The following is an 18187-nucleotide window of genomic DNA, read 5'->3' as shown; positions in this document are numbered from 1 at the left end:
CAGACAACAACATTGACGAATACGCTGATACGGTGTGCGAGTTCATTAGAACGTGCGTTGAAGATGTCGTTCCCATAGCAACGATTAAAACATTCCCTAACCAGAAACCGTGGATTGATGGCAGCATTCGTGTGAAACTGAAGGCACGAACCACTGCTTTTAATCAGGGCAAGGTGTCTGGTAACATGACTGAATACAAACAGTGCAGCTATTCCCTCCGCAAGGCTATCAAACAAGCTAAGCGCCAGTACAGAGACAAAGTAGAATCTCAATTCAACGGCTCAGACACAAGAGGTATGTGGCAGGGTCTACAGTCAATCACGGACTACAGGAAGAAACCCAGCCCAGTCACGGACCAGGATGTCTTGCTCCCAGGCAGACTAAATAACTTTTTGCCCGCTTTGAGGACAATACAGTGCCACTGACACGGCCTGCAACGGAAACATGCGGTCTCTCCTTCACTGCAGCCGAAGTGAGTAAGACATTTAAACGTGTTAACCCTCGCAAGGCTGCAGGCCCAGACGGCATCCCCAGCCGCGCCCTCAGAGCATGCGCAGACCAGCTGGCCGGTGTGTTACGGACATATTCAATCAATCCCTATACCAGTCTGCTGTTCCCACATGCTTCAAGAGGGCCACCATTGTTCCTGTTCCCAAGAAAGCTAAGGTAACTGAGCTAAACGACTACCGCCCCGTAGCACTCACATCCGTCATCATGAAGTGCTTTGAGAGACTAGTCAAGGACCATATCACCTCCACCCTACCTGACACCCTTGACCCACTCCAATTTGCTTACCGCCCAAATAGGTCCACAGACGATGCAATCTCAACCACACTGCACACTGCCCTAACCCATCTGGACAAGAGGAATACCTATGTGAGAATGCTGTTCATCGACTACAGCTCGGCATTCAACACCATAGTACCCTCCAAGCTCGTCATCAAGCTCGAGACCCTGGGTCTCGACCCCGCCCTGTGCAACTGGGTACTGGACTTCCTGACGGGCCGCCCCCAGGTGGTGAGGGTAGGCAACAACATCTCCTCCCCGCTGATCCTCAACACTGGGGCCCCACAAGGGTGCGTTCTGAGCCCTCTCCTGTACTCCCTGTTCACCCACGACTGCGTGGCCATGCACGCCTCCAACTCAATCATCAAGTTTGTGGACGACACAACAGTGGTAGGCTTGATCACCAACAACGACGAGACGGCCTACAGGGAGGAGGTGAGGGCCCTCGGAGTGTGGTGTCAGGAAAATAACCTCACACTCAACGTCAACAAAACTAAGGAGATGATTGTGGACTTCAGGAAACAGCAGAGGGAACACCCCCATCCACATCGATGGAACAGTAGTGGAGAGGGTAGCAAGTTTTAAGTTCCTCGGCATACACATCACAGACAAACTGAATTGGTCCACTCACACAGACAGCATCGTGAGGAAGGCGCAGCAGCGCCTCTTCAACCTCAGGAGGCTGAAGAAATTCGGCTTGTCACCAAAAGCACTCACAAACTTCTACAGATGCACAATCGAGAGCATCCTGGCGGGCTGTATCACCGCCTGGTATGGCAACTGCACCGCCCTCAACCGTAAGGCTCTCCAGAGGGTAGTGAGGTCTGCACAACGCATCACCGGGGGCAAACTACCTGCCCTCCAGGACACCTACACCACCCGATGCTACAGGAAGGCCATAAAGATCATCAAGGACATCAACCACCGAGCCACTGCCTGTTCACCCCGCTGCCATCCAGAAGGCGAGGTCAGTACAGGTGCATCAAAGCTGGGACCGAGAGACTGAAAAACAGCTTCTATCTCAAGGCCATCAGACTGTTAAACAGCCACCACTAACATTGAGTGGCTACTGCCAACACACTGTCAATGACACTGACTCTACTCCAGCCACTTTAATCATGGGAATTGATGGGAAATGATGTAAATATATCACTAGCCACTTTAAACAATGCTACCTTATATAATGTTACTTACCCTACATTGTTCATCTCATATGCATACGTTGATACTGTACTCTATATCATCGACTGCATCCTTATGTAATACATGTATCACTAGCCACTTTAACTATGCCACTTGGTTTACATACTTATCTCATATGTATATACTGTACTCGATATCATCTACTGTATCTTGCCTATGCTGCTCTGCACCATCACTCATTCATATATCCTTATGTACATATTCTTTATCCCCTTACACTGTGTATGACAGTAGTTTTTTTTGGAATTGTTAGTTAGATTACTTGCTCGTCATTACTGCATTGTCGGAACTAGAAGCACAAGCATTTCGCTACACTCGCATTAACATCTGCTAACCATGTGTATGTGACAAATAAAATTTGATTTGATTTGATGCTAGTGCAGTATGCCACATGATGTTTTTGTGCTGGTCGAGGGCAGTCAAGTCTGGAGTGAACCAAGGGCTATAGTTCTACATTTAGTTCTACATTTTTTGAAAGGGGCATGCTTATTTAAGATGGTGAGGAAATTACTTTTAAAGAACTACCAGGCATCCTCTACTGACGGGATGAGGTCAATATCCTTCCAGGATATCTGGGCCAGGTCGATTAGAAAGGCCTGTTCGCAGAAGTGTTTTAGGGAGAGTTTGACAGTGATGAGGGGTGGTCGTTTAACCGTGGACCCATAACGGATGCAGGCAATGAGGTAGTGAACACTGAGATCCTGATTGAAAACAGCAGAGGTGTATTTGGAGGTCAAGTTGGTCAGGATAATATCTATGAGGGTGCCCATGTTTACAGATTTAGGGTTGTACCTGGTGGGTTCCTTAATCATTTGTGTGAGATTGAGGGCATCTAGCTTAGATTGTCAGACGTCCGAGGTGTTAAGCATATCCCAGTTTAGTTCACCTAACAGAACGAACTCTGAAGATACAGTGCCTTGCGAAAGTATTCGGCCCCCTTGAACTTTGCGACCTTTTGCCACATTTCAGGCTTCAAACATAAAGATATAAAACTGTATTTTTTTGTGAAGAATCAACAACAAGTGGGACACAATCATGAAGTGGAACGACATTTATTGGATATTTCAAACTTTTTTAACAAATCAAAAACTGAAAAATTGGGCGTGCAAAATTATTCAGCTTTCAGTGCAGCAAACTCTCTCCATAAGTTCAGTGAGGATCTCTGAATGATCCAATGTTGACCTAAATGACTAATGATGATAAATACAATCCACCTGTGTGTAATCAAGTCTCCGTATAAATGCACCTGCTCTGTGATAGTCTCAGATGTCCGTTAAAAGCGCAGAGAGCATCATGAAGAACAAGGAACACACCAGGCAGGTCCGAGATACTGTTGTGAAGAAGTTTAAAGTTTAAAGATTTGGATACAAAAAGATTTCCCAAGCTTTAAACATCCCAAGGAGCACTGTGCAAGCGATAATATTGAAATGGAAGGAGTATCAGACCACTGCAAATCTACCAAGACCTGGCCGTCCCTCTAAACTTTCAGCTCATACAAGGAGAAGACTGATCAGAGATGCAGCCAAGAGGCCCATGATCACTCTGGATGAACTGCAGAGATCTACAGCTGAGGTGGGAGACTCTGTCCATAGGACAACAATCAGTCGTATATTGCACAAATCTGGCCTTTATGGAAGAGTGGCAAGAAGAAAGCCATTTCTTAAAGATATCCATAAAAAGTGTTGTTTAAAGTTTGCGACAAGCCACCTGGGAGACACACCAAACATGTGGAAGAAGGTGCTCTGGTCAGATGAAACCAAAATTGAACTTTTTGGCAACAATGCAAAACGTTATGTTTGGCGTAAAAGCAACACAGCTCATCACCCTGACCACACCATCCCCACTGTCAAACATGATGGTGGCAGCATCATGGTTTGGGCCTGCTTTTCTTCAGCAGGGACAGGGAAGATGGTTAAAATTGATGGGAAGATGGATGGAGCCAAATACAGGACCATTCTGGAAGAAAACCTGATGGAGTCTGCAAAAAACCTGAGACTGGGACGGAGATTTGTCTTCCAAGAAGACAATGATCCAAAACATAAAGCAAAATCTACAATGGAATGGTTCAAAAATAAACATATCCAGGTGTTAGAATGGCCAAGTCAAAGTCCAGACCTGAATCCAATCGAGAATCTGTGGAAAGAACTGAAAACTGCTGTTCACAAATGCTCTCCATCCAACCTCACTGAGCTGGAGCTGTTTTGAGGAGGAATGGGAAAATATTTCAGTCTCTCGATGTGCAAAACTGATAGAGACATACCCCAAGCGACTTACAGCTGTAATCGCAGCAAAAGGTGGCGCTACAAAGTATTAACTTAAGGGGGCTGAATAATTTTGCACGCCCAATTTTTCAGTTTTTGATTTGTTCAAAAAGTTTGAAATATCCAATAAATGTCGTTCCACTTCATGATTGTGTCCCACTTGTTGTTGATTCTTCACAAAAAAATACAGTTTTATATCTTTATGTTTGAAGCCTGAAATGTGGCAAAAGGTTGCAAAGTTCAAGGGGGCCGAATACTTTCGTAAGGCACTGTAGATGGGGTGCAATCAATTCACATATGGTGTCCAGGGCACAGAAGGGAGCTAAGGGGGGTCTATAACAGGTGTTGTAAGATGTAAAAGACTTATTTCTGGAGAGATTCATTTTTAAATTAGAAGCTCGAACTGTTTGGGCATAGACCTGGAAAGTATGACAGAACTTTGCAGGCTATCTATGTAGCCAAGTGGTCATAGGGTCCAGTGAACCGCTTAAGATGAAACAGGGAAGTCGTTAGGTAGTCGTTACTACGCAAGGCGAGCGGGAGACACAGTATTCATAAAGTTAGCAGGCCGGGGCTAGCAGAAGCGTCTTCACCTACGTCCGGCAAAGGCTGGTTGAGGGCACATCAGACAGAATTACTTCGGCAGACCAGACGTGATGGATCGGCGGGGCTCCGTGTCAACAAAGGGTCCAGGCCAATTGGCAAAAGAGTTATTGTAGCTGGAGTAATTTTGTTTGCTAGCAGGGAGATGCGCTTGGCTCGAGGCTAACTGATGTTAGCTTCGGGACAAGGGCGTTAGCCACTATAGCCACTCAGTAGCAGCTAGCTATCTGCAATGATCTGGTGCAAAGTTCCAGAGCTTATGGCAGGAATCCGGTGATGTAGTGGCTTCTAGTCGTGTTAGTGAAGAGTCCGGGAGGCATCAGCTGTGTAGCCGAGTGATCATAGGGTCCACTGAGCAGTCCGGGAGATGGGCCTGGCTCAAGGCTTGCTTCAGGGTTGGGCCACTCGGTAGCAGCTAGTTAGCTGCGATGATCCGGTGTAATGGTCCAGAGCTTACGGCAGGAATCTGGTGATGTAGTGGAGAAAAGCAGTCCGATATGCTTCGGGTTGATATTGCGCTGTGAAGACTGACAGGTATTATCCAGGCTAAAAGCGGCTGGTGTCTGAGCTAAAGGTAAAGGCCACTAGCAGTGGCTAACAATGACTAAATAGCTCGTAGCTAATTAGCTGGTTAGCTTCTGATGGCTAGCTTCTGGAGGTTCTAGCTATAAGGTCTAAAAATAGCAGATCCGTATCACATTGCGTGATGCAGGTTGCCGGAAGGTATATTTAATTTAAAAATGAAAAAAAGTGATTGAAATACATTGAAATAAATACAAAAAAGATGGAGAGAAAACATAACATTTACACAGGACAACAACAAACACATCCTCACTGCCACGCCATCTTGGAACATACGGGAATGGGCAGGAATTTAATAGTAGACCACGTAGCCAAAAGGGCTTTAAAACAATATATAATTGATATTCCCACTCCACTGGGTAGAGGTGAAGCCGCATGCAGTGGAGGCTGGTGGGAGGAGCTATTGGAGATCAAGCTCATTGTAATGGCTGGAATGGAATAAATGGAACGGAGTCAAACATGTGGTTTCCATTTGTTTGATACCCTCAATTCATTACATTCAAACCATTACAATGAGCCCGTCCTTCTATTGCTCCCCCCACCAGCCTCCACTGGCCAAATGTAAGATTAGAGGCATTGTGTTATATGTGTGGCAGAACAGGTGGCACAGCGAGTCCAAGGCCGTCTAAAAGTGGGTGGACAGAGACTCAAAGATCATGTATGGCTCTTTTTTATTTTCTTAGTAGTACAGGATAAGGTAGGACGGTTTAGTTTTTTCTTAATGTTTGTTTATTTATTATTTTAGTTTGTAAACTGTGATTGACTACACACTCCAGTACAGTAGGTGGCGGCATGCACCTCTAAGGGTTGTTTGTGGACCGCCATAACACCATAAACGAAGAAACCGTAGTAAAAAAAAAGTGTCGTCACCAAGAGCAATTTCCATGTTAGCTTTTTAATTGTTGTTAGATGTTTAACACCCTGGAACTCAAAATAAGATTAATTTAACCGCATAGCATCACATGCTTACTCCAACTATTCTTTAAATTTCATTGGAGACAGGACTTGGATGTGAACTAGGTAACGCTAGCTAGCTGCTAACGTTAGCTAAAAATGGCTAACTGTATGGCTTTTCACAGTCAAATGGCATCCATCATGGAGGTGCTAGCGAATGCAGCCGTGGCAGAGATCTGTAAACTCGTAGACGACGACTATGCAGTGTTTCGTTTGGAGATAACTCAAAGCCAGAAAGAAAACAAGGCATTGCGGAGGAAACTACAGCAACTGGAAATTAAGGTGGCACGGGACCGCGCAGAAAGGACAATGCGAGAGCGCGTCCTCGCCAGTCCCAGTAGTGTCAAGATCCTCGACCGATACAGAGGAAAGGCAAAAGGTACATTTTGGCGGAGGCTGCGCGGGGTGTCTCCTTTTATGTAGAGCTCAGTGCCTGTCGCCCCGTTCCCCTGTGCATATGTGTTGGGTCTTGGCCAGTTTTTGGATAGTATGCAACAATTCACCTGATTTAAAAATCAAATCAAATTTATTTGTCACATACACATGGTTAGCAGATGTTAATGCGAGTGTAGCGAAATGCTTGTGCTTCTAGTTCCGACAATGCAGTAATAACCAACGAGTAATCTAATTGAACAATTCCAAAACTACTACCTTATACACACAAGTATAAAGGGATAAAGAATATGTACATAAAGATATGAATGAGTGATGGTACAGAACGGCATAGGCAAGATGCAGTAGATGGTATCAGTACAGTATATACATATCAGATGAGTAATGTAGGGTATGTAAACAAAGTGGCATAGTTTAAAGTGGCTAGTGATACATGTATTACATAAAGATGCAGTAGATGATATAGAGTACAGTATATACATATACATATGAGATGAGTAATGTAGGGTATGTAAACATTATATTAAGTAGCATTGTTTAAAGTGGTTAGTGATATTTTACATCAATTTCCATCAATTCCCATTATTAAAGTGGCTGGAGTTGAGTCAGTGTGTTGGCAGCAGCTCCATGTTAGTGGTGGCTGTTTAACAGTCTTGATGGCCTTGAGACAGAAGCTGTTTTTTCAGTCTCTCGGTCCCTGCTTTGATGCACCTGTACTGACCTCGCCTTCTGGATGAGAGAGGGGTGAACAGCCAGTGGCTCGGGTGGTTGTTGTCCTTGAGGATCTTTATGGCCTTCCTGTGACAGAGGGCAGGTAGTTTGCCCCCGGTGATGCGTTGAGCAGACCTCACTACCCTCTGGAGAACCTTACGGTTGTGGGCGGAGCAGTTGCCGTACCAGGCGGTGATACAGCCCGACAGGATGCTCTCGATTGTGCATCTGTAGAAGTTTGTGAGTGCTTTTGGTGACAAGCTGAATTTCTTCAGCCTCCTGAGATTGAAGAGGTGCTGCTGCGCCTTCTTCACGATGCTGTCTGTGTGGGTGGACCAATTCAGTTTGTCTGTGATGTGTACGCCAAGGAACTTAACTTACTACCCTCTCCACTACTGTCCCATCGATGTGGATAGGGGGGTGCTCCCTCTGCTGTTTCCTGAAGTCCACAATCATCTCCTTTGTTTTGTTGATGTTGAGTGTGAGGTTATTTTCCTGACACCACACTCCGAGGGCTATCTTGCTCATAGACACAATATCATATTCTAACCAGATTATTGATTTACTGCATTTCTGGTTATTTACTAAATGAAAACAATGTGATGTATGGAACACAATTCATCGATCTATAAATAGTATATTAGAAGTTGTGAAGTGTTACCTTACATCCTTGCCAATTCTAGACAGTGTCAATAGTATACAATATACCTAACCACCTCTTTTCCTCCAATCACTCTCTCAGGTGAAGGACATCACACTGGAGGCCACAGGAACTTTGTGAAGCCAGCAGGACACAATACATGGAGAGATGACCAACCAATCACTGTTGATGAGGGGAGTGGAACCTCAACCCAGCACGTTATAGAGGTTATAATAATAGTGTTACATCAAGATTAGTTACTTTGTAAATCAAATGTGGACAGTTTATTTCAGAAAAGCTCCCCTCAGCTATTCACTTGCTTACATGTACATCCTTATTTATCTGCCATAGGGAGCTTGTGAGACTTCCCTACGACATTGTTATCCAATTCAACCTACAGTGCCTTGCGAAAGTATTCGGCCCCCTTGAACTTTGCGACCTTTTGCCACATTTCAGGCTTCAAACATAAAGATATAAAACTGTATTTTTTTGTGAAGAATCAACAACAAGTGGGACACAATCATGAAGTGGAACGACATTTATTGGATATTTCAAACTTTTTTAACAAATCAGAAACTGAAAAATTGTTCGTGCAAAATTATTCAGCCCCTTTACTTTCAGTGCAGCAAACTCTCTCCAGAAGTTCAGTGAGGATCTCTGAATGATCCAATGTTGACCTAAATGACTAATGATGATAAATACAATCCACCTGTGTGTAATCAAGTCTCTGTATAAATGCACCTGCACTGTGATAGTCTCAGAGGTCCGTTAAAAGCGCAGAGAGCATCATGAAGAACAAGGAACACACCAGGCAGGTCCGAGATACTGTTGTGAAGAAGTTTAAAGCCGGATTTGGATACAAAAAGATTTCCCAAGCTTTAAACATCCCAAGGAGCACTGTGCAAGCGATAATATTGAAATGGAAGGAGTATCAGACCACTGCAAATCTACCAAGACCTGGCCGTCCCTCTAAACTTTCAGCTCATACAAGGAGAAGACTGATCAGAGATGCAGCCAAGAGGCCCATGATCACTCTGGATGAACTGCAGAGATCTACAGCTGAGGTGGGAGACTCTGTCCATAGGACAACAATCAGTCGTATATTGCACAAATCTGGCCTTTATGGAAGAGTGGCAAGAAGAAAGCCATTTCTTAAAGATATCCATAAAAAGTGTCGTTTAAAGTTTGCCACAAGCCACCTGGGAGACACACCAAACATGTGGAAGAAGGTGCTCTGGTCAGATGAAACCAAAATTGAACTTTTTGGCAACAATGCAAAACGTTATGTTTGGCGTAAAAGCAACACAGCTCATCACACTGAACACACCATCCCCACTGTCAAACATGGTGGTGGCAGCATCATGGTTTGGGCCTGATTTTCTTCAGCAGGGACAGGGAAGATGGTTAAAATTGATGGGAAGATGGATGGAGCCAAATACAGGACCATTCTGGAAGAAAACCTGATGGAGTCTGCAAAAGACCTGAGACTGGGACGGAGATTTGTCTTCCAACAAGACAATGATCCAAAACATAAAGCAAAATCTACAATGGAATGGTTCAAAAATAAACATATCCAGGTGTTAGAATGGCCAAGTCAAAGTCCAGACCTGAATCCAATCGAGAATCTGTGGAAAGAACTGAAAACTGCTGTTCACAAATGCTCTCCATCCAACCTCACTGAGCTGGAGCTGTTTTGCAAGGAGGAATGGGAAAATATTTCAGTCTCTCGATGTGCAAAACTGATAGAGACATACCCCAAGCGACTTACAGCTGTAATCGCAGCAAAAGGTGGCGCTACAAAGTATTAACTTAAGGGGGCTGAATAATTTTGCACGCCCAATTTTTCAGTTTTTGATTTGTTAAAAAAGTTTGAAATATCCAATAAATGTCGTTCCACTTCATGATTGTGTCCCACTTGTTGTTGATTCTTCACAAAAAAATACAGTTTTATATCTTTATGTTTGAATCCTGAAATGTGGCAAAAGGTCGCAAAGTTCAAGGGGGCCGAATACTTTCGCAAGGCACTGTATGTACCGGTAATAACCTCCTTCTTTTGGCAGTCTGCAGAGGCTGAAGGTCCTGGGGTCAAGCAGGAAAAGTCTGAAGGAGAGGTGGACCCACAGCACAGTAGAAACATCCAGACTAGAGCGGCTGGAGCGCCCCCTGTAGCCATGGAGAACCCCACCACCGCCCAAGAGCAGTCCAGGACCCGACGCAGCATCATGGTCAGTGGAACGCTGAACGCCATCCTCAAGTCAGAGACAGACACCAAGACCTTAACGGGGCTGAACCGACTGGGCTGTCCTCCTGCTCCACGCTCAGAGTATTTACTTTATGGCAATACAAGCCCGAGAACTGTTCTGTCCCATCGGGACTCGGGTGACACTTTACAGACTGTCAATGACCCATCCTGTTCATACACTACAGAGATGATACCTGGTGACATGCCTGTGGTATTAGATGCACAGACTAATCCAATGAAAGTGGACTGGAACCAGTACAGTAGTAGTGGATACTCTGAAGGGTGCCTAAATAAGAAAGGGGAGAGCCTGGTCGTAGATGAGGTGACTGTGAAAGTGGAGGGTGACGCTCCTCTGACATGGAATGCATACGAAAATCACTTAGGAGAAGGACACTCACAAGGCAACACCATTGACTTCTTAGACTACAGGGAAAGCTTAGAGACAAATCTAAATGTCATGACCCACTCCCCTTTACACACGTTTACACACGATCCATTATCCATGTCGATGGGGCCCTCCGATTCACACAGGGAACAAATGGCCAAGGCGCGGGGAGAGGGAGCCACATCGGGCAATGGTAAAGAGAAACGGTTCCTTTGCATGTTCTGTAACAAAGGCTTCAGCTGCCCCCAGAAGGTGGACATCCACCAGAGGGTCCACACAGGGGTGAAACCCTTCAGTTGTACCCAGTGTCACATGCGCTTCGCCCAGGCATGCACCCTGAAGAGGCACCAGAGGGTCCACACAGGGGAGAAACCCTTCAGCTGTACCCAGTGCCACATGCGCTTTGCCCAGGCTGGTGACCTGAAGAGGCACCAGAGGGTCCACACGGGAGAGAGGCCTTTCGCCTGTGCACACTGTGGGAAGAGGTTCTCAGAGAAGAGCTACCTCAGGTTACACCAGCAGAAAAAACACTCCACTCTAACAAACACTTTTATATCAAAAGACAAAGATTCATTTTAGTTGTCATCAGAAAATATCCACAGATGCATTTGGATATTCCTGGGTAGAATATTATATCCAGATATTGTGTGATATATAAGGCATAGTGTGTATATACAGTGCCTACAGTGCATTTGGAAGGTATTCAGACCCCTTGACTTTTTCCACATTTTGTTACGTTACAGCCTTATTCTAAAATAGATTAAATTGTTGTTTTCCCTCAATCTACACACAATACCCCACAATGACAAAGCAAAAACAGGTTGATAAATGTTTGTATATGTATTAAAAATCTACTGAAATTTCACATTTACATAAGTATTCAGACCTTTTTTACTCAGTACTTTGTTGAACACCTTTGGCAGATATGACTCTACAAGCTTGGCACACCTGTATTTGGGGAGTTTCTCAGATTCTTCTCTGCAGATCCACTCAAGCTCTGTCAGGTTGGATGGGGAGCATCACTGCACAGCTATTTTCAGGTCTCCAGAGATGTTCAATCGGGTTCAAGTCCGGGCTCTGGCTGGGCCACTCAATGACATTCAGAGACTTGTCCCAAAGCCACTCCTGCGTTGTCTTGGCTGTGTGCTTAGGGTCATTGTCCTGTTGGAAGGTGAACCTTCGCCCCAGTCATAGGTTCTGAGTGTTCTGGAGCAGGTTTTCATCATCTCTGTACTTTTCTCTTTTCATCATTCCCCCGATCCTGACTAGTCTCCCAGTCCCTGCTGCTGAAAAATGGTGCCAGGTTTCCTCCAGATGTGACACTTGGCATTCAGGACAAAGAGTTCAATCTTGGTTTTATCAGACCAGAAAATCTTGTTTCTCATGGTGTGAGAGTCCATTAGATGCTTTTTGGAAACTCCAAGTGGGCTGTCATGTGCCTTTTACTAAGGAGTGGCTTCCTTCTGGTCACTCTACCATAAAAGGCCTGATTGGTGGAGTTCTGCAGAGATGGGATAACCTTCCAAAAGGACAACCATCTCCACAGAGGAACTCTGTCAGAGTGACCATCAGGTTCTTGGTCACCTCCCTGATGAAGGCCCTTCTCCACCGATTTCTCAGTTTCGCCGGGCGGCCAACTCTAGGAAGAGTCTTGGTGGTTCCAAACTTCTTCCATTTAAGAATGATGGAGAACACTGTGTTCTTGGGGACCTTCAATGCTGCAGACATTTTTTTGGTACCCTTCCCCAGATCTGTGCCTCAACATAATCCTGTCTCGGAGCTCTATGGCCAATTCCTTCGACCTCATGGCTTGGTTTTCGCTCTGACATGCACTGTCAACTGTGGGACCTTACAGTCGTATTAAAAAGTTTGGGCACCCCTGACAATTTCCATGATTTCCATTTATAAATAATTGGGTGTTTGGATCAGCAATTTCATTTTGATTTATCAAATAACTGATGGACACAGTAATACTTCTGTAATGAAATGAGGTTTATTGGATTAACAGAAAACGGGCAATATGCATCAAAACAAAATTAGACAGGTGCATAAATTTGGGCACCCCAATAGAAAAACCACATCACTATTTAGTAGAGCCTCCTTTTGCTAAAATAACAGCCTCTAGATGCTTCCCATAGCCTCTAATGAGTGTCTGGATTCTGGATGAAGGAATTTTGGACCATTCCTCCTTACAAAACATCTCCAGTTCAGTTAGTTTTGATGGTTGCCGAGCATGGACAGCCCGCTTCAAATCATCCCACAGATTCTCAATGATATTCAGGTCTGGGGACTGGGATGGCCATTCCAGAACATTGTACTTGTTCCTCTGCATAAATGCCCGGGTAGATTTTGAGCAGTGTTTTGGGTCATTGTCTTGTTGAAATATCCAGCTCTGGCATAACTTCAACTTTGTGACTGATTCTTCAACATTATTCCCAATAATTTGCTGATATTGAGTAGGATCCATGCGACCCTCAACTTTAACAAGATTCCCAGTATCGGCACTGGCCACACAGCACCACAGCATGATGGAACCCCCACCAAATTTTACTGTGGGCAAGTGTTTTTCTTGGAGCGCTGTGTTCTTTTGCCGCCATGCATAACGTCCCTTGTTATGACCAAATAACTCAATCTTTGTTTCATCAGTCCACATCACCTTATTTCAAAATTAAGCTGGCTTGTCCAAATGTGCGTTTGCATACCTCAAGCGACTCTGTTTGTGGCGTGTGTGCAGAAAAGGCTTCTTCCACATCACTCTCCCATACAGCTTCTCCTTGTGCAAAGTGCGCTGAATTGTTGAACGATGCACAGTGACACCATCTGCAGCAAGATGATGCTGTAGGTCTTTGGAGGTGGTCTGTGGGTTGATTTTGACCGTTCTCACCATCCTTCGCCTTTGCCTCTCCGATATTTTACTTGGCCTGCCACTTCTGGCCTTAACAAGAACTGTGCCTGTGGTCTTCCATTTCCTCACTATGTTCCTCACAGTGGACACTGACAGCCTAAATCTCTGCGATAGCTTTTTGTAGCCATCCTCTAAACCATAATGTTGAACAATCTTTGTTTTCAGGTCACTTGAGAGTTGTTTTGAGGCCCCCATGTTGCCACTCTTCAGAGGAGAGTCAAAGAGAACAACAACTTGCAATTGGCCACCTTAAATACCTTTTCTCATGATTGGATGCACTTGTCTATGAAGTTCAAGGCTTAATGAGCTCACCAAACCAATTGTGTGTTCCAATTAATCAGTGCTAAGTAGTTACAGGTATTTAAATCAACAGAATGATAAGGGTGCCCACATTTTTGCATAGCCTATTTTTCACATTGATTTAATATCATAACTTAATATTGCTACACTAAAAATCTTTGTCTGGACAATACCCCAGTACTCAGCTTTTATTAGAAAATTAATGGCATGCCACTGTGATCATTTTTTTGTGACGACAGAGTAAATTATTATGCAGCCTCAGAGGGGTGCCCAAACTTTTTCATACGACTGTATATAGATAGGCGTGTGCCTTTCCAAATCATGCCCAATCAATTGAATTTACCACAGGTCGACTCCAAGTTGTAGAAACATCTCAAGGATGATCAATGGAAACAGGATGCAACTGAGCTCAATTTCGAGTCTCATAGCAAAGGGTCTGAATACTTGTGTAAATAAGGTATTTTTTTTATTTGAATACATTTGCAATCATTTTAAAAAACAGTTTTCGCTTCATCATTATGGAGTATTGAGGATTTTCTTTTTTATTTAATCCATTTTAGAATAAGGCTGTGAGGTAACGATGTGTAAAGTCAAGGGGTCTGAATACTTTCCAAAGGCACTGTAGCTCCTTTCATATTTGTTTTGATCCTGACCAGTGGTGGGAAAAGTACTCAAGTCATACTTGAGTAAAAGTAAAGATACTTTCATAGAAAATGACTCAAGTAAAATAATACTTGAGTAAAAGTCTAAAAGTATTTGGGTTTTAAATGTACTTAAGTATCAAAAGTAAAAGTGTTCATTTCTAATTCACACATTTGTGTTTATTTATTTATTTAAAGGGAGACAGGGGCTTACTACAAACAAAGCATTTGTGTTTAGTGAGTCCGCCAGATCAGAGGCAGTAGGGATGACCAGGGATGTTCTCTTGATAAGTGTGTGAATTGGACCATTTTCCTGTCAAAATGTAACAAGTACTTTTGGGTGTTAAGGAAAATGTATGGAGTAAAAAGTACATTATTTTCTTTACTATTGTAGTAAAAGTTGTCAAATATAAATACTAAAGTACAGATACCCAAAAAAACTACTTAAGTAGTACTTTAAAGTATTTTTACTGAAGTACTTTACACCACTGATCCTGACAAACTCCCCAGTCCCTACCAATGACAAGCATACCCATAACATGATGCTGCCACCACAATACTTAAATAGAGAGGGCTTCACTCTGTTTGATTTGAGACAACACTCTATTTTTTTTAAATTCAGGCCAAAAATGTAATGTAAGTGCAATGTTGTTGATCTCTTTGTATTCAAGTATTGTGATGGCAGCATCATGTTATGGTTATGTCACCGGCAGGGCCTAGGGAATTTATGATAAAAAATAAATATGAAACGAGCAAAGAAACTCACCTCAGTCTTCTGAAAACCCTGGGATAGGGTTTTATTTTTCTCTGGGACAATTACACAGAGGTGTTGAGAGTTCCTGAGTGATCTAGTCTCAGTAGTGACTTAAATCAGCTTTTTAAAAAAAATCGGAGACAAGGTTTGAATATGGCTGTCCAATGATTCCCATTTTTGACAACAATGGATATAGTGTTGTGCGAAGTCGGTAGAATCTTATTCCAAGTTATTCACAGCTATAATTGCAGCCAAAATGTGCTTCCACTAAGTATTAACTGATTGGTGGAGACTTATCCATTTTTTTCTTAATTTGGTAAATGTTCTATAACTTTCTTTTACTTGAAAATTTGGAGAAGGTTGTGTAGATCTGCAGGAAAATGTAATTTAATTCCTTTTTATATTTAATTTTGAGGCAGCAAAATGTGAAAAAAAGTTAAAGGCGGTGTAGACTTTCGATATGCACTGTACGCCTAAAAAGTCTGTTACATATTGTGTTTGTACTGTGTAGGCTATAATGATGTTCACAAATGCCTTTTTTATTACTTCCGTTTAACTACTTGTTTTTTCCCCCAGGACACCTTTTATTGAAAACATTTAGGCAGTTTATCATGCAGATTTGTAGTAAAGACATATGTATGTGTCGTTATCATATGGTCTGTTTAAAACTTGTTTATGTTTAATAAACACAAAATGGAACTTAATTCAAATACTTTTCTCATTGAGACTCTTTAGTGTACATCACATCTGATCTCATCCTGTTCTGCATAAACATGACAGTTATAACCAATACATATTGAACAAAAATATTAACACAACATGTAAAGTGTTGGTTTCATGGGCTGAAATAAAAGACCCCAGAAATGTAACATATGCACAAAAAGCTTATTTCTCTAGAATATTGTGCACAAATTTCTTTACATCCCTGTTATTGAGTATTTCTCCTTTGCCAAGATAATCCAACATCCAACTGGCAGGTGTGGCATATCAAGAAGCTGATTAAACAACAATCATTCCACAGGTGCACCTTGTGCTTGGGGACAAAAGGCCACTAAAATGTGCGATTTTGTCACAACACAATGCCACAGATGTCTCAAGTTGAGGGAGCGTGCAAATGGCATGCTGACTGCAGGAATGTCCTCGAGCGCTGTTGCCAGTGAATTAATGTGTTAATTTCTCTACCATAAGCCGTCTCCAAAGTTGTTTTTAGAGAATTTGGCAGTTTGTCCAGACGGTTCACAACCGCAGACCACGTGTATGGCGTTGTGTTGGCGAACGGTTTGCTGATGTCAACGTTGTGAATAGAGTGCACCATGGTGGCGGTGGGGTTGTGATATTGCCAGTCATAAGTTAGGAACACAATTGCATTTTATCGATGGCAATTTGAATGCACAGAGATACTTTGACAAGCTCCTGAGACAAGCTCCATTGTTGTGCCATTCGTCAGCCACCATCATCTCATGTTTCAGCTTGATAATGCACTGCCCCATGTCGCAAGGATCTGTACACAATTCCTGGAAGCTGAAAATGTCCCAGTTCTTCCATGGCCTGCATACGCACCAGACACGTCACCCATTGAGCATGTTTGGGATGCTCTGGATTGATGTGTATGATCAAATCAAATCAAATTTTATTTGTCACATACACATGGTTAGCAGATGTTAATGCGAGTGTAGCGAAATGCTTGTGCTTCTAGTTCCGACAATGCAGTAATAACGAGCAAGTAATCTAACTAACAATTCCAAAAAAACTACTGTCTTATACACAGTGTAAGGGGATAAAGAATATGTACATAAGGATATATGAATGAGTGATGGTACAGAGCAGCATAGGCAAGATACAGTAGATGATATCGAGTACAGTATATACATATGAGATAAGTATGTAAACCAAGTGGCATAGTTAAAGTGGCTAGTGATACATGTATTACATAAGGATGCAGTCGATGATATAGAGTACAGTATCAACGTATGCATATGAGATGAACAATGTAGGGTAAGTAACATTATATAAGGTAGCATTGTTTAAAGTGGCTAGTGATATATTTACATAATTTCCCATCAATTCCCATGATTAAAGTGGCTGGAGTAGAGTCAGTGTCATTGACAGTGTGTTGGCAGTAGCCACTCAATGTTAGTGGTGGCTGTTTAACAGTCTGATGGCCTTGAGATAGAAGCTGTTTTTCAGTCTCTCGGTCCCAGCTTTGATGCACCTGTACTGACCTCGCCTTCTGGATGACAGCGGGGTGAACAGGCAGTGGCTCGGGTGGTTGATGTCCTTGATGATCTTTATGGCCTTCCTGTAGCATCGGGTGGTGTAGGTGTCCTGGAGGGCAGGTAGTTTGCCCCCGGTGATGCGTTGTGCAGACCTCACTACCCTCTGGAGAGCCTTACGGTTGAGGGCGGTGCAGTTGCCATACCAGGCGGTGATACAGCCCGCCAGGATGCTCTCGATTGTGCATCTGTAGAAGTTTGTGAGTGCTTTTGGTGACAAGCCGAATTTCTTCAGCCTCCTGAGGTTGAAGAGGCGCTGCTGCGCCTTCCTCACGATGCTGTCTGTGTGAGTGGACCAATTCAGTTTGTCTGTGATGTGTATGCCGAGGAACTTAAAACTTGCTACCCTCTCCACTACTGTTCCATCGATGTGGATGGGAGGGTGTTCCCTCTGCTGTTTCCTGAAGTCCACAATCATCTCCTTAGTTTTGTTGACGTTGAGTGTGAGGTTATTTTCCTGACACCACACTCCGAGGGCCCTCACCTCCTCCCTGTAGGCCGTCTCGTCGTTGTTGGTAATCAAGCCTACCACTGTTGTGTCGTCCGCAAACTTG

At 43.4% G+C, this 18187-nt stretch overlaps 3 protein-coding genes across 5 annotated transcripts in view; 2 read left to right on the top strand and 1 right to left on the bottom strand.

Moving 5' to 3' along the window:
* The window catches only part of LOC112231940 (zinc finger protein 583), a 969163-nt gene that overhangs the window by 690754 nt on the left and 260222 nt on the right, over window positions 1-18187 (bottom strand). The gene's annotated exons all lie outside the window — the stretch shown is intronic.
* The window catches only part of LOC112231889 (zinc finger protein with KRAB and SCAN domains 8-like), a 359191-nt gene that overhangs the window by 264816 nt on the left and 76188 nt on the right, over window positions 1-18187 (top strand). The window lies entirely within an intron of this gene.
* Window positions 6254-18187, top strand: part of LOC121841785 (neurotrophin receptor-interacting factor homolog) — a 45482-nt gene continuing 33548 nt past the window's right edge. The window contains exon 1 of the mRNA XM_042311910.1: window positions 6254-6768. Within this exon, the coding sequence (XP_042167844.1) occupies window positions 6489-6768 (280 nt within the window). The 5' untranslated portion in view covers window positions 6254-6488. The remainder of the gene's footprint in view (window positions 6769-18187) is intronic.

Source organism: Oncorhynchus tshawytscha, linkage group LG34 (assembly GCF_018296145.1).
Source record: "Oncorhynchus tshawytscha isolate Ot180627B linkage group LG34, Otsh_v2.0, whole genome shotgun sequence".
NCBI classification, from domain to species: Eukaryota; Metazoa; Chordata; class Actinopteri; order Salmoniformes; family Salmonidae; genus Oncorhynchus; species Oncorhynchus tshawytscha.
Note: the sequence above shows the minus strand (reverse complement) of the source record. Positions and strands in the feature narration are given on the sequence as shown.